Here is a 16,706-nt window from a genome sequence, read left to right on the forward strand (position 1 = left end):
TGACTACCTCTTGAAGCTCATGGAGAGAATGCCAAGAGTGTGCAAAGCAGTAATCAGAGCAAAGGGTGGCTATTTTGAAGAAACTAGAATATAAAACATGTTTTCAGTTATTTCACCTTTTTTTGTTAAGTACATAACTCCACATGTGTTCATTCATAGTTTTGATGCCTTCAGTGAGAATCTACAATGTAAATAGTCATGAAAATAAAGAAAACGCATTGAATGAAAAGGTGTGTCCAAACTTTTGGCCTGTACTGTATAAATAAATATATATTAGTAAAATTGGTAAAGTTATTAAAAGACTCCACAGTCCACCTTAAAAGAAAAAAAATATCAGTCGACCTTAAATATGCACACTGAGGGGGCTCGGTTGAGTGACGTCGCTCCCGCTGATTGGTTGAATCTTCGAGGTATGCGGGTATGCAAATAAGCGGGGTGGGCTCGTGGAAACGAGTAGGTGACGTCAGTTCCCCCTTCGCATAGAGCGAAACAAACATGGCGATAGACTCGAGTGGACGGGGGTTTACGCTAACTTTATTCGTCTTTTCTTGTGTTTTTGCGGGCAGGCAGGCCGAGGAAGTGCTGGCGGAGCCGAGAGTCACCCCCCGGATACTCGGCATGAGGCTGGAGACGAGCACGACTCCGGCTGGGACCACCGAGAGAGGGGTTATTCAGGTGACCGAGGGCAGCGACATCCAATTCAGGTTCTACGGGCTCGACTTGCGCCCGAACACTTCGCGACTCATCAAGTTCATAGAAATTTACTCCAGCGATAAAGAGGATGATGATTTCGGCACGGTTATGTCCCCCTTCAATAGGACTTGTCCCGAACTCACCAAGGATATAGAAGTAAAGGGGTCCATGGTTGTTACCAACCAAAACACCTCCGGGGTGGTCAGCCTCCGGATCAAGCAGCTCCGCAAGAGCGAGGTGGTGAAGGTGTTCGGCTTGTGCGTCCGTGACCCCCTGGAGAAGGAGGAGACGTGGTACCTGCTGGATGACCAGGACGGCAGAGTGCGGGTGGTGGAGGTGGCGAAGTCGTTGCTGCCCATCTGGCTGCAGGTGATCCTCATCTCCTTCCTGCTCGTGCTGTCCGGCATGTTCAGCGGGCTCAACCTGGGGCTGATGGCGCTGGACCCGATGGAGCTGCGCATCGTGCAGAGCTGCGGCACCGAGAAGGAGAAGAAATACGCACGGAAGATCGAGCCCATCCGCAGGAAGGGTAACTACTTGCTGTGCTCGCTGCTCCTCGGGAACGTCCTGGTCAACACCACTCTCACCATCCTCCTGGACGACCTCACCAAGTCCGGGGTCGGCGCTGTGGTCGCGTCCACAGTTGGCATCGTTATTTTTGGCGAGATCGTCCCGCAGGCGCTGTGCTCCCGGCACGGTCTGGCAGTCGGGGCGAACACCATCTATGTCACCAAGCTGTTCATGCTGCTAACTTTCCCTCTGTCGTGGCCCATCAGCAAGATCCTGGACTGCGTCCTGGGCCAGGAGATCGGCACCGTGTACAACCGGGAGAAGCTGGTGGAGATGCTGAAAGTCACCGAGCCGTACAACGACCTGGTGAAAGAGGAGCTCAACATGATCCAGGGCGCGCTGGAGCTCAGGACGAAAACGGTGGAGGATGTCATGACGCCCATCAGCAACTGCTTCATGATCCACAGCGACGCCGTGTTGGACTTCAACACCATGTCGGAGATCATGGAGAGCGGATACACGAGGATACCTGTGTACGAGCACGAGCGGTCCAACATCGTGGACATCCTGTTTGTCAAGGACCTGGCCTTCGTTGACCCGGACGACTGCACCACACTCAAGACCATCACCAAGTTCTACAACCATCCGGTGCACTTTGTCTTCCACGACACCAAGCTGGACTCCATGCTGGAGGAGTTTAAGAAAGGTTTGTGGAAATTATTTATAAGTTAGAGACACATCTAAGAGAGTGATCATTGAGGCAGTGCTGTGGGAGATAGTCGCATCTTTTACTTTAGTAAAAGTAGCAGCACTGCAGCATGGAAATACTCCTGCAGTCAAAATCTTACTTAAGTAACAGTACAAAGTATACGCATCAAAATATTAGAGATGTATTAATGTGTACATCACTACATAGAATTAGCCACTCTTACCAGCTGCAAAGAAGCTTAACTTAAAACCAAACATCATCATTTATTCACTGATTTATATTTTGTTTTACTAATCCAAATCTGCAAAGTAACTAAAGGCAATTAAATCTAGTAAGAAGTACATATTTGCCTCCAGAATGTACTTGAGAGGAAGTATAACAAGTGAAGCCACAAAATTATACTGAAATACTTGTACTTGAGTTAGTGAGGACAGGAGGCAGGGATTTGTGTCAGGTGTTGCTATCTTTCTCACCTGGAAAATACAGGAGGGGCAGAATTATCGACACCATACAGTAACCGTGTAATTTATGTGGGTGTAACTCATAGTATTTGGTTGTTTATGAGACTGTCAGAGGTGCAGGCAGTTCAGACACGGAGTGATGACACATGAAAGTGGCTGCAAAAGTCTTAAGTGTCAAAGTGAGTTCAGTGGCTTGACCTTTGACCTCTGTGTGGAATTGGCCAAGTGATAAAAGAAGTTTCCATCTTGAGGATTGGGGATGTGTTGATTTATCCTACCTGAGGTTTTGTTGTTTGTGTTGGTAACTGAAAGAATAACCAATACGTGGTTTTTGTTTTATGGGTTTTATTTAATCCAGAGTGTCAGGACGGAGTTCAGCCTCGTGCAATGAACCTGACATGACTCGGCTGTGGTTGCTATGTGCATCAGGCGTTTTATTCGGAGACAGTATCTGTCTGCCAGACTCCCTCGTGTTCAGAGTATCTGAGTTGAAGTCATATTAGTTTTACACTTCAAGCTGGCGTTTGGCTGGTTGTATTTTCTCTAAGGTTCAGGAGGAATACTCAATTAAGCTGACATCTTTATCACTCACTATGTTCTGCCTGTAGACATCCTTGGTAGGATCACAAAAAGAGAAAGGTTTATTTCCTACAGAGTGAGGAAATGGTGCTGTTAATTTAAAGCTGTGTCTCTGACTCAGCTGACAACACCACGTTGAGGCTTTTTTCAGGAATCAAATGTAACTGTGGCTGCGTTTTGCGATGGGCGATATCAAAAACACTTCCCTGATTTACTTCTCTGTTCTTGCTTTGCTGTCTTTCCTCTTTTAAAACACACACACACACACACACACGCACATGTGCACACTCCCTCTCTCAGGAGGACGTACAGACACTGACGCCATCCCCTGCAGGGATGTATTTTTCCTCTCTCAGGCATCTCGTATCAAGGTCACAGACAGTAGAGACACTTGCTGTGTCTATATCTCAGCGCAGCGAGGAATGAGCGATTGCCTCTCTGTCTCTGTAGTAGCATGTCGTAGTAATGAAGGTAAAATGTGACTGAAGTTTGTCGGCAGCATCAGCTCCATGTTCATACCAGTATGATGAATGCATCGTAACTTACTAAATGCTTTTATTTCACATCTTTCCACCGTGACTTATCTCAGATCAGCCGCTGTAGATTGACTTTTGAGATGCTGTAGTGGTGCACGGCGCTGTGTGACATTTGGCCAAGAAATGGCTCTGCGGCTCATCTTAGTAGACTTGGCTGGTGGGAGGGTTTGGCAACAAGCTGCAGTGCCTACACACACACACACACACACACACACACACACACACACACACACACACACACACACACAGAGTCCGGCTGCACAGAGAGTTGAAAACAATGTACACTGGCTCAAAGCTTGGCAGAGAGATTTACTGTAAAGTAGTGATGAGAACACTCAGTTTCAAAGTGTTGAGTTTGAGGTTTGTGAAAATTCAGGAGGCCCTCAGTGACGACGTTTACATGCACAACATTTTGCACAATATTCCCATTTACATGCAGCTGATCAACGTGCCCTAACACGTCGTTTAACAATATAGAAAAGTGGAACAACTGGACTGCTTGTGCCATTTTGCTTCTTTGCAGCAAAATATGATTTTTACAAAGTCTCACTCTTTCATTCCTTCAGCCACCTTCTTGAAAAGGTCAGCATTGGGATATTTGCGAATATCCAAAAACCTGTTAATATCAAAGTCTTTCATATTGTTTGAAAGTAGGTGTCTTTCTTCTTCTGACAGGAAATGTTAGCTTCTCTTTTTTGCATGCATCTCCACCCAAGAGCAAACTATTCGCTGGTTGGTTTGTGTACAACGCACAGAGCTGACCGTAAACAGATAAGAGGCATCAGAACAACATCAGCTGAGATGCATATTCTGAATGTGCTGATTCTGAATGTGATTAGGCCTGAAAAGGCCTAATTTTAAATATCCAAATGAAATATGCCCGTTACATGACCCGTATCAAATAAGTGTGCGTGTAAACATATTCAATGCTGCTCATTACTGGTGGTCAGACATGGACAACACTATTTTTTTTGAAGATCTCAAAGTACTAATAAACATTTTCACAAGAAATGATGTCAAGCAAAAGAATAAGGCTGCAACTAATGACTATTTTTATTGTCTATTAACATGTCCAGTAGTTTGTGGATTAACCGATACGTTGTTTGGTCTATAAATGTAAGAAAATGGTGTAAAACATTGGTAACAGTTTGCCAAAGTCCAAGATGACGTCCTCAAATGTCTTATTTTGTCCACAACCCAAAGATATCCAGTTTTCTGTCATAGAATAGTAAAGAAAACAGAAAATGTTCGCATTTAAGACGCAAAAATCAGAGAATATGAACTTTTTTTTTCTTAACAAGAACTACTCAATTAATTTAATAGTTGACATTCAATCAATTTATCGTCGCAGTTCTACTTGGTAAAAGCACTATGATTACTTTAATACCAGTGAAAGTCACGTTCAAGGTAAGCTCAGTTGAATTTAGACGTCAGATACAGTTTTAATTGCATTATCAAAAGGTATTGTACATTGACAGCTTACTGGAAATAAGACTCAAGTGCTCCAATATAAATGTGAAAACATAGCACATCTCAAAATTCCAACTCAACGAGGACAAAATACTCATATTCACTCATGTATTTGGCTCACATCACAATATGACTCAAGACTGAAGTGCTGTTGCTGTGTTTTGCAAAGCTGTGGGCAATGCAACTGCTGCACTGTCTTATGAATCTTGAACAGCTTGAAACCAAATGTTTGCAAAATGCATAAAGAGAACCTAACAGGTAAACTGCGAGGCACGACAGAAACATTTAGATAGAGGATAGTGTGGGTGTGTATGTTTGGAGCATCTGTTGCAGGTGAAGGTCAATGTAAATACGGGTAGCTCAAAAATTAACCCTGTGTTTCTGTTGGATCGGTGCAGTCCATCTAAATGTGGCCATTGTTTTCGCTTAGTCACTTCATCAACACTTTTACTCTGATTTTTGTAAACACAGAATGTCTAGTAGCTTGACTAACAATGAGTACAGTGAGACAGAGCCAGTGCCAGGTGGTTCATGTGAAGAGGCTTCAGCTCCAAAGAGAGAACTCCATAATCTGGAGGTACATAATCGAGGAACTGTTGAGATAATTTCCTCCTAAAGCAGCCTGTTTCCCTCTAACATTAAGTATGCTGAAGATGTCTCTGGATTAGAAGCTCCTTTTAAATAGGAATTGTGCAAATTTGCAGGAAAGCTCAATCAGTCTTCTTTCAGCATTGGCAGTATAAAAACAAAATCGGGGAGTGCAGAAAAATGGCGCCTGCCTACTTTTGTTTACACAGAATGCGCCTTTTTCGGGGCAATGGGGGGCGTGAGCAAGTAACAAAACATGTAGCTCAGCATGTGATGTAACAGTGACGTGGGAGGGAAGCCGCGGCTGGTCAGTCCTTCGGCGAACCCTCATAAGTTGGTCCGTCCTTCACCGTCCCCGTCATCTGACGGTTAATGGCCTCTTCGTTTGCGAGGGCAAGGAGGGCGTGCAATTCCTTGTCTCCCCAGTGGCTCATCTTTACAGTGTCTGTCAGGTTTGCGTTTCCCTCTTGCTACTAGCTGCTCATTCCTGCTATCAGCTGTTTCCTGTTTATCCACCGCCAGTGGCTCGCACGTGCAGCGTCATCAGCAGCTCCTCCCACAAGTCTTCAACAGCCCCTCCCGTGGCGGAAGGGCGCCTCGTTCTTTTTAACCCAAAAAGGTTCCGCCAATATGTCTACCCTACGAGGCGGAAAATTGGGCACCTTGGATCAGCTCGCCAATCCAGCTCTGTGTGTCTAAACGCTCTCAGCTTGCCGGCAAAACGGCCCAACATTCGCCGAAAATCTGGCAGTGTAAAAGGGGCTAGAGACTAACATGTGGGATATCTTTGATCCAGCTGTGTGAAATGTGTGAAAATTCATAGAATGTGATGAGGGGAAAGGTCCAAAAACTTGAGTTGAGTTTCCCCTCCCAGAAACCATGTAAATGCATAACCACTAGGTTTGAGTGGCACTTCATGCATAGAGGAGAGACTGCATGATGTATTTAGTGAAGAATTACCGGGCTGAAATGTGACTGTGTTATCTTAGCAGGTTGTTTGTGGTTGTTTGTGAGAGCAAATCTTATCTATTTCCTGCGTTTCACCTAAATCCTCATCAAGTGTCTGGTAGAGTTTTGCCTAAGAAAACATAAGGGAGATGATAATTTCAAATGTTCTTATTCAAAATGATAAGCAAACGGGCAAAGTCAAGAACATAAACAAGAAATTTATCTTAAAGACATGATAATTGCTTGCTGAAACTATTTAGTGGATGTTGAAAGTCGTACTTCGTTCCAAAGAAGTTGTAAAACAGTTCTTAGCCTCGACACTGTGACCGCGTTAATGTGGTAACATGCAGGCTTGATTGGCTTCTCCTCTGACCCGACTCCCCGCTTACATCTCAAGTTCCTGGAACTTGCTGCTTGGCATCAGTTACCACGGTGATGACATCCAGCAGCGTCAGTGTGTGTGCATGACCTGTTTCTTTAGGTTGTGCTCTTCGTGACAAAATCTACTCTGTCGGCACAAGATTTCGAACTGTTTCCCTTTGAAGTTCAGTTCTGAATCGAACGCTAGGAAAGTCATCAATACTTTAGATTCTGACATTTCTGCTTCACTCTGTGTGTGTGTGTGTGTGTGTGTGTGTGTGTGTGTGTGTGCGCGCGCTCAGCAGCCTTTTCAGTCAACATGATGTGACCTTTCAGGTGGACTATGAAATGACCTTTTTAGATGAGATGAAATTTTAATGACAGTGGCTGTCATAGCAGAAATAGCCACAGCAGACATCAAAGAAAAAAAGAAAGCATAGGAAACTTGTATGTGTATCGATATATGAGGATGTAGATCGTAGAAAATAGCGGTGCAGGTTGTAGAGCAGGCTGAGAGCTATCAAAATCCCGGATAAAATATGCCTCTCGTGTGCTCTTCATCGCATGCAGGGTGGTTTAAATTCATGCACTCTGGACATCAGGCATAATTTAGAAAACACACAAACACAAGTGAACCATGAATTCACTGGAGGCACATCACACTCTGTCAACAGACTGTCACATGTTGTACCCTCAAGCAGTGTATTGTAATAGCCTGCATTTTGGCCTCAGGGTCTTTAAATAGTGCCAGGATAGGATCAAGGGAAAGATGTATAAGACAATCCTTCCTTTGTATCTTTTTGTTCTAGTTTTACCATTTTTTAGGATTACTGTGCAGCCAAAAAATGCTATTGTGATTAAAAAAGGACAACAAACCTCATTTTCAGTAGCAATCTTATTCCTTACTGTAATCGTTTTAGCCATTTTAATCAAAATCTTGAAAACTTAAGTAATTAGTTGAACAGAATATTACTCGCCAGGTATTTTGGTCATCATTTTAAATCACTTTAAGCAAAATCCCACTCAAAAATCACAGGTACCTTCTACTCAAATGCCAATATTTGCATTGTACTTGTTTTGAGTGATTATTAAAGTTTGGCTTTGTCATTATATGGACTAAACGATTTTTCTGTTAATCGAGAAATTAACTTGCATATATGTTAATTATCAAAGTCATTGTTAGTTGCAGCTGTAGTTGAGCACACAGCCAGTGGATATCTGTAAGAGGACAATGTTAACAACAGCTCTCTAGTGATGGCACTGAATACTGCACATATGTGGGTCATGTAAACCGAGTGCTAATTCTCATGGTCACTTGAAAGTCACTAATGCAGGAATCAGTTTTGCATTTTGCATATTTGTTTTTGCCTATCACTTTTGGACTTTAAAGCCATGTACATAACTTTTTTCATGTATTAATAGCTGCCAGTGTGAACGAATAATAATGTATGTTAGAAACTGAGACCTTCCCCGACTTTTTCAGTTGCCTTTAACATCCTGTGGACCCTGTGACGTCTTTGTAAAGGTGTCGGGATGAATTTTCCGTGTGGATGTTCCTGAGTGTTTTGCCTCTCTCCAGCTCCACTACAGCGCTAACAGTGTGCAACAGCAGCAAATGTTAGCTAAGAAATGCAGTCTGCTAATATCAACAAACGACCAGCACCCACCACAACACAGAGTCCTCACTTGATGTTCCTGTTAGTCCCGTAGAGAAAAAGATTGGACTTCCGAGTGATGCTGGTCTGATCTCAGACCGCCCAAAGTCCCTGCTGTATCAGCACACTTGTGTTGGTTGAATTTGAGTTGCTACTGCAGCTATGGTCCAAGCTGCTTTCTGCTCCCCTTTTGGGAATGTAGTGTCCTGGTGGTGGGGAGTGAGGCGGAGGGTCTGGGGGCAGTGCTAACTAGCTAATTCTTGTCTCTTTTGTGACCTGATAAACCATCAGATTCAGTGCCCCATGTCACAATTTTAGTCTCCACTGGTGCTGAAAAGAAATCTCAACATTAGAGGAAGTGCTGACATGTGAAATTTAGTGTGATATTGTGGTTTTAGCAGGTTATGAATAACTAACGTCAGCTCGCTTGCTAATGCAGACAAATTGTGAGCTGGCTAACATAGCAAAATACAGTCAGATCAATGCAACATAGCTTAGTTGCAGCTAGCAGGCAACCTTAGCTTGCTCTCTAATGTTATTGCTAGCAAAATCCTACCTGAGTGGTACGCATGATACTAACTTATGTATTATGACAAATGGTGTTGATCTAGCCAACAATAAATGATGCAAGTGTACAAAGTGCATTGCAGGAATGAAGTTATTCTTTATGACTGTAATAGGGCTGCAACGATTAGTCGACTAATCGATGCTTATCGACTATTAAAATAATCGGTGACTATTTTAGTAGTCGACTAATCGGTTTGAGTCATTTTTCATAGAAAAGTATTTTAAAAGTACCCAAAATACTCTTATTGCAGCTTCTTACGTTCAAATATTGGCAGCTTTACACACTCTCCCATGACGGTGAACTAAAACCCTTTGGCGTGAGTACAAAACAAGACATTAGATGATGTAATTTTGGGGTTTGGGAGAGACAGAACAACATTTCTCAACATTTTAACACATTTTTCCATAAAATGATTAGTCGAGTAATCGAAGAAATAATCGACAGATTAGTCGACAATGAAAATAATCGTTAGTTACAGCCCTAGACTGTAATTTATTTTCCAGCATCTTATCAACATGATGCAGGTCAATCACGGTCAGCCTCATGTTTGTCACTGTTTTGGCCGATGCACAGGTGATCTCTTGTACCTGTAGAGTCTTGTACTTGTACTTTAAATTACAATATTTATCTGGCAAAAGTTAAATGTCTTGTTTGATATGGGACATCACAGGACAAAAGGCCACAAAGTTTTCCTGGTTATTTTTGTCGATATTTCAGTTGTAAATAAGTAGTTATTACCGCACTTCTTTGCACTATTAAGTATGGTTTGTGAAACTAAATAGGATGGGATGTGAGTGAGTATGCAGGTCAAAGACTAATAGACTAAACACAACATTCCTCTTGAACACTTTGAGCCTCTCCAGGAAGTGAACCAGCTTGTGTTTTGTTTGTGGTTGTCAGGACCGTCTGCATTGTCTGCTGTTTATCAGTGTTTGGTCACTTATCAGGCCACCCCACCCAGCCTCGAGGGCCCTGGCATGTGTGTGCTACGGTTTAATGACCGTTTGTCTGTTAGATAGTGCGATAGATCTTGAAAACATTGATATTTAAGTGTAATTTAGTCGGCCAACCACTGGTTTGATTCTGGCATGGATTAAAGATGTTTTTAAAGTAGGTCACAACACTTGTTTCAGATCGTATCACAGTGACAGAAGTTTTACAGAAACAGTTAGTTGATTCATTGATAAATGGGAATTTATTGAGTTATTTTTGAGGTTGTTTAAAAAATACAAACATTCACTGGCTCCTTAAATGTAAAATTTTTGTGCTTTTCTCTTGTGTTGGACAGAACAGGAACTTTGACACTTCGTACTCTGGAACCATTTGATGGCCGTTGTTCAGTAATTTCTGGCATTTTGTAGACTGCTTTAGGCTTGTGGAGAGCCCTTAAACTAGGCAACAGATTTGATGTAGTGGAGTAATGTCATCCTGAGCAGACCTTCTCTCTTCTTTGTTGCAGTAGACATCATACATGTTAAGCCCAGTTCAGACCAAAGATTCGCGACGAGATGAAACCGTTTTAGGACATTGCAGAGAAAAGTTGCAGCGGGGTGAACTGTCCTGTCTGAGCTCACCTGAAGTCGGCTGATGGTGTCACCTGCAACCAGTGTTGCCAGGTGGGAAATGTAGGATTATCGTACCAGAGAGTCAAAATTATCGTATTTTGAGGGAAATTATCGTACATCCGTCATAACCAAAATAACAATCCTACCAATGCGCTATAGGCAAATATAGTCACTCTAGTGTTTACTTTTTTGGTTTACTTTTTTTCCATTTTCCTTGCTTCTGTTTTTCCTCTTCTTCTTTTTCTGTTTTAAATCTCATTCTCGCTCGATTTCCTGACGGGTCCTAGCGCCTCGTGGGGCGGGTACAGCTGACCATTCAGCCAATCGTGCTCATCGTTCAGAGACAAACGCCACCCGTATCTCACGCTAAGCAAAGTGCGATTGGCTGGAAACATGTCACATGGGAACAGATGCCTTCAGGGCTCACAATAAAACTCTGGCATACTGATTACAACCACACATTCATGAAATGGTCAAATTATCGTACATTTGGCCTTTTTTGGGATTACTGATCGTACATTGTACGGAGGGCCAAATTATCGTACAAATACGATAATTATCGTACACCTGGCAACGCTGCCTGCAACCCAGTTTTTCAAATCACCAGCGGCTGGTTTTAGAAAGTAAAGCACATCACCTGTTTCAACAGCCAGTTGGCTTGTGTAGTCCGCTGGTGAAGTCAAAGTGACGGCATGTTCGCTTGCTGCGTTTTTGTTTTTCATTTTTCATCATTACTATAAATGCAGCTGTAGCCAGTATCTCACCATCACTATCCTCATTCATATTTTAAAAAGCTACAAATTATACTCAGCTACAAAATAAACCTAAAAAGCTGCAAATTAGAAAAGAAATACAGAGAGTTGTTGCATAGAGATGATACTCAGAATGGCACATTGCAAGTAGTTGCCTGTTTCAACTTGTCTCATTGCAAATCTTTGGTCTGAACTGTGCTTTAGTACATGTAAGTCCCTATGCGTGTGTGTGCCCCACTGGCTAGCTAACCGCCAGCACTCTGCACTGTGCTCCTACGAATGATGTTGTTGCAGATGCGTAACGCCCACCCTCTGCGTCTTTCCAGTTTAACACCGTTAGCTCTGTTAGCACTGTTCGCACAGTTTGTGTCGTTAGCTGCTACCTGCCAGCTCAGCCACTCTGTATTCAGAGTGCAGACAATCTTGGGCTGGATTCTGAATCATAAATATGCTCTGAATGTTTATACAGCTCCTTGAACTGTTTGCTTTGTCATGTGCTCTGACAGATTGGACTCAGTAACCTTTGAACCACACTTACACACCCATTTATGAGAGGGATCTTGTGACACTCCCTGCGTGTACACACACCTATACATATATTTGCTTCACATTTGACCACCTCCATTTACTACATTCTTTCCTCACCCCCTCGCCTGAACTCTTAATCTAACCTAAACCTAATCTTAACTCTAATCTCAACCTTTAACCCAAATCCTATACGTGAACCTGACTTTTTAAGACGCGGGGGATCAGGAGTGTTTTCGCCGTTGGACCCTTTAAGTATGAAAGAGCACATAGTTTTACAACTTTTTTAGTCAAAGATTACCCAGTCTCAGCCTGATAAGGTCGTCACAGGGCAGACCTGAATCTCCACTCCTCTTTTTGTATAATGGGTGTGTCTCATTCACTCACTCTTCCCTCCATCTCTCTCTCCAGTCACCCCGTTTCTCCGTGTCTCTGCCCATCTGCTCTTGTTCTTCAGATTTCTGTTTTGCCTATCAAGTAGAGAGCAGTTTGAATCACTCTCAGCAGCGACTGAACGTGATCGAATACTAATAATCTCTATTGCTGCAAGAAAAACTATTTTGTAGAAAGCAGCTATTGGGTTATGCAATAACCTTTATATTCACATGGAGGTGTGCCGGTAAAGTGAAAACATGGGAGGACTCGCAAAACAAGAATCTTGTAGATAACTGAACAGCCTGGAAACCAGCCCCTCCTAAATTATTCACTGAAAGCTGTTTATGAATAAATTGAGGCAGGAAATGGGCCGTGCAGTTGTGGCATTGTGCTTTGTTGTATTAATTGTGCAAGGTTCAGAAGATTGGAGACTTTTGAACTCTTATCTGCCTCCATATTTTCTTATTTGTTCAGTACATTTGTTATCTGAAATTAATATAAACTGTCTTCTGGACTCCTGATTTAACCTCGCCCATTTTCAGACTGATGGCTGTCAAAATCTACCCCTAAACATACAGTATGTGTTCAGTTTTTGATCTGAAACTCATCAAATATGCGGTACAAAGTCAGATCTGAACACTTAAATCTGTGTTTTGTTGAGGGATATGAAGGTAGGGCTAGCATTCGAAGTGTGTTAGACACAAACAAATTTGGAGAAGTGTTGAAATGGGTGTGGTATCTTTTATTGTGCGTCTTTGTCTTTTCAACATCAGGTTTAGTCCACAATTGCATAAGAAAATTGCTGTGTTGCACCCTCAAAAACAAATGAAACATCATTCTGATTCAGCATTTATTAAAGAGGGCCTATTATGTTTTTCCTCATTGTGTATATCTGTGTCATATACACAGTGTTACAGGATGTTCATATTTAACGTGGCCAAAGTATCAGATAATGACGTAAACATATGTAGAAGTAATCCCTGTGAGCAAAGATCTCAGGCTTCAGACCCCTCTGAATACTCTGCTTCCAATATTTTTTCTCGACTTCGGCTACAAACTGACGTCAGCTCGAATCAGATTTCTTTATATGGTTATCTACTCCAGGTATGTTACTGCAAGTGCTTACTTTACATAGACTGCTACATGTCGCTATGTGCTGCCGTTGGGGAAACCTGGAATCGTGGTGGCAGATGTGAATTTCTGTAAAGGAGAAAATACTGCTATACAGTCTCTCCAGGAGAGATGCCGTGTCTTTTAGGGCTGTAACTAACGATTATTTTCATTGTTGACAAATCTGTTGATTATTTCTTTGATTAGTCGACTAATCATTTTATGGAAAAATGTGTTAAAATGTTGAGAAATGTTGTTCTGTCTCTCCCAAACCCCAAAATTACATCATCTGATGTCTTGTTTCGTACTCACGCCAAAGGGTTTTAGTTCACCGTCATGGGAGAGTGTGTAAAGCTGCCAATATTTGAACGTAAGAAGCTGCAATAAGAGTATTTTGGGTACTTTTAAAATACTTTTCTATGAAAAATGACTCAAACCGATTAGTCGACTACTAAAATAGTCACCGATTATTTTAATAGTCGATTAGTCATCGATCAGTCGACTAATCGTTGCAGCCCTAGTGTCTCTAACCGCCTGGAAAACACAAGGACGCTACTCTGTGCCAACTTTCAAGGACATGGAGTGTTGCACATGGTTGCATCTGAGGTTGCTAAGCGACCATAACCAGTATCATAGACTAACCAGAAATCCTGAGTGCAGAGCCGATCTTCTTCCAGGTGTTGTTTTGTAAGCGTGTATTAGGGCAAAAATCTTGTCTTTGGGACAGATGTTCCACTCTCTGGGCCGAATTCACGAAAGGATTGCGTGGCTTTTGCGGACGCTAAACCGGTAAAAATGGAGCAAACAGATACCGTCTAATTCACAAAGCACAAAATTGCCCCTTTCTATGCAAATGAGCCTCATTGATAAACAACGTCTAATTCACAGCTCCTCTGTGGAAGCCTCTCGCCCAGACTTTCCAGTGATCGTGGCAGCAGTGATCGTCTGTTAAATCAGTCTGTAAATAATATTTTGACATTATTATTATAATTATTATTACTTTAATGGCATCCAAAGATATTGATGCTTTGAACAGGTGACAGTCTGCGGTCGTTCTCAAAATGCACTTCTGTCACGCAATTTATTTTACGAAACGGGGGAAACAAACGTGAACAAAAACGGTTCCATAATTCATATTAAATTCAAAAGATAACGAAAAAACAGCTACAAGTGAGAGGGAATAGTGATAAAGTGGTCAAACTTGGTCAAATCCACAGCCTCAACCCATCCGACACTGTTAGACAGACTCACCAGCAGACATCACTAGGCTACATGAGGGTATAGCCTACAGTATTCAGTACTTTGCCAAACAAAGTCTAATTAACTAATACCAGCGCTAATAGCCACACACAGTTAAGTGAAACAAATAACTTTGCCATGTGGCTTATTGCAATCAGGGGCAAATCAGGGGCAAACTGCACTCAGCTGCCAAACTTTGTGGGCGTGTTTGCGCTGGTATATCATTAGCGCAATATCCTTTGTGAATAGGACGTTAAGACGGAGCAAACTGTGGGTGCAAGTGAAGTGCAATTCAACGTGCTATCAGCGGCCGCAGTTCATTCTTTGTGAATTCGGCCCTCTGTGTAGGTCTGCACCAAAGTGATCAACTTCTTCTTCATATTTACCACGGATATATCTGCTGACTGTGGTTGGTTGGTCCTTGTCACATGACATGTGGTGTGCGCTGCTGTGTTTCAAAAGTTGAACTCAGTTTATCTCAGGGCACAGCTGTCGCGCAATGAACAATAGGTGCTTTAAAACGTGTGCACGCATGGCAGCATCGCAAGTCTACATTAAAAACAAAGAATTTGAGGGCGCAAAAAACGCTGCAAGTGTACGGCCCCTAAGACTACTGCTGCAGGACGGGGAGCTCTGTGCCTAGTAGTTACACATACACACGTTGACAGAGCTAACTGTTAGCATTACACAGCTAACGTTACCCAATGGTTATTGACGGGTTTAATGACAGAGTTGAGCCGTTTTGGTGTCAGTTTGAGATTGTCATAACCATTAAAGAGCTCTGTGTCGGATGTTAGCTACTTTGTTAGCTTGTGCTAACTGTGCAGAAAGCTGCAAGTAAACTTTCACATGTAGCTATATGCTAACGTGTAATCTTTGTTGCCAATATTGTTAATTTCACCCAAATTTCAGATCATATTCCTGCTGAAACGTGTCCTGTTGTGTTTAGAAGCTTTTTACTGGTGATTTTTCACAGTAGAAATTGCCACTGTTCTCCGTTATAGTCATTATACAGTCCAGCTGCAATGACGGTGCAGGGACGGCTTTTTTGGAGGGAAGCTTAAAGAGACTGGCGCTGAAATGGCGTGTCTCAGTCATAAGGTGAAGACTGGTGTTCCAGCACAGACATTATAAGGAAAATAAAGTGTTTTTTTTAACCATTAAAGCATGTAAACATGTTCTAGTAGAAACCCAAAATACAAGTGTGAACCTGAAATGAGCATCATAGGTCCCCTACAAGAAGTGGACGGAGTTGGAGTTGGAAAGATGGAGTGTCTGGGTGCCCAGTAGCTCAGTGGGTCGAGCAGTATAAAAGCAGTGTCCTTGCCGCAGGCTCGAGTCCAGCCCACGTCGTCCCCTCCTTCTCCCCCCCTCATGCTTCAAACTGTCCTGTCACTGAAAGCAAAAAGCCCCAAAATAATCTTAAGAAAAAAGACATGATGGAGTTCAAACTTAAATGTGTGTGATACATAAGGTTTTGTGTCCTCTTCACGCAGGGGTCATTAAGGCTTCCTGCTGTTCCTGTCAAACAAGTTAGGAACAGTAATGCTAGAGGGGTTAGCAGAACCAGACGCAGCTAGTACTCTGGGCAACCAGATTCAGAAGCTTTCTCTGCCACTGTCATTGTTCTGCAGGTAGCTGTGTGTGTGTCTGTCAACAGATATTTGACTTTCTGTTTTTTAAGAGACAACCCCTCAGGTGTTCTGCGTCACAGGGTAAAAGCACACGCACAAACCAACATTCACTCACTCACTCACGCTTTATATCAGCTGACTCCCTGTCTCCAGTGCTCTGATTTCTTTTATGGAAAGCAAAACTTGAATGATTGATTTAGGTCTGCAACCACCAGTGTTTTATACTCACTGTTGCGGGTGACAGCTTCTAAAAACACACTTCTTAATCTAAAAGACAGGCAGCTACACAGACGGATCATTCTTTCATCTCTTAAATAGGTTCAGTGCCAGATATGAAAATATATTCTTACATTGCCAGCTGCTATTTTTAGGCTATAAAACACATTTTGTTTCACACAAGAAGCACTTTTTTTCTCAGTTACTGTCACA

At 42.5% G+C, this 16,706-nt stretch overlaps 1 protein-coding gene across 2 annotated transcripts in view; it reads left to right on the plus strand.

Annotated features, from left to right (window-relative positions):
• The first annotated feature begins 429 nt into the window (after positions 1 to 429).
• The window catches only part of LOC117252584 (metal transporter CNNM4), a 78,764-nt gene continuing 62,487 nt past the window's right edge, over positions 430 to 16,706 (plus strand). Inside the window, exon 1 of one of the 2 annotated variants that reach the window (XM_078170515.1) lies at positions 430 to 1,909. In XM_078170515.1, coding sequence (XP_078026641.1) covers positions 496 to 1,909 — 1,414 coding nt within the window. In that variant the 5' untranslated portion in view covers positions 430 to 495. The remainder of the gene's footprint in view (positions 1,910 to 16,706) is intronic. The other variant, XM_078170514.1, reaches the window with a different exon arrangement.

This window comes from Epinephelus lanceolatus, chromosome 9, assembly GCF_041903045.1.
Source record: "Epinephelus lanceolatus isolate andai-2023 chromosome 9, ASM4190304v1, whole genome shotgun sequence".
NCBI lineage: Eukaryota > Metazoa > Chordata > Actinopteri > Perciformes > Serranidae > Epinephelus > Epinephelus lanceolatus.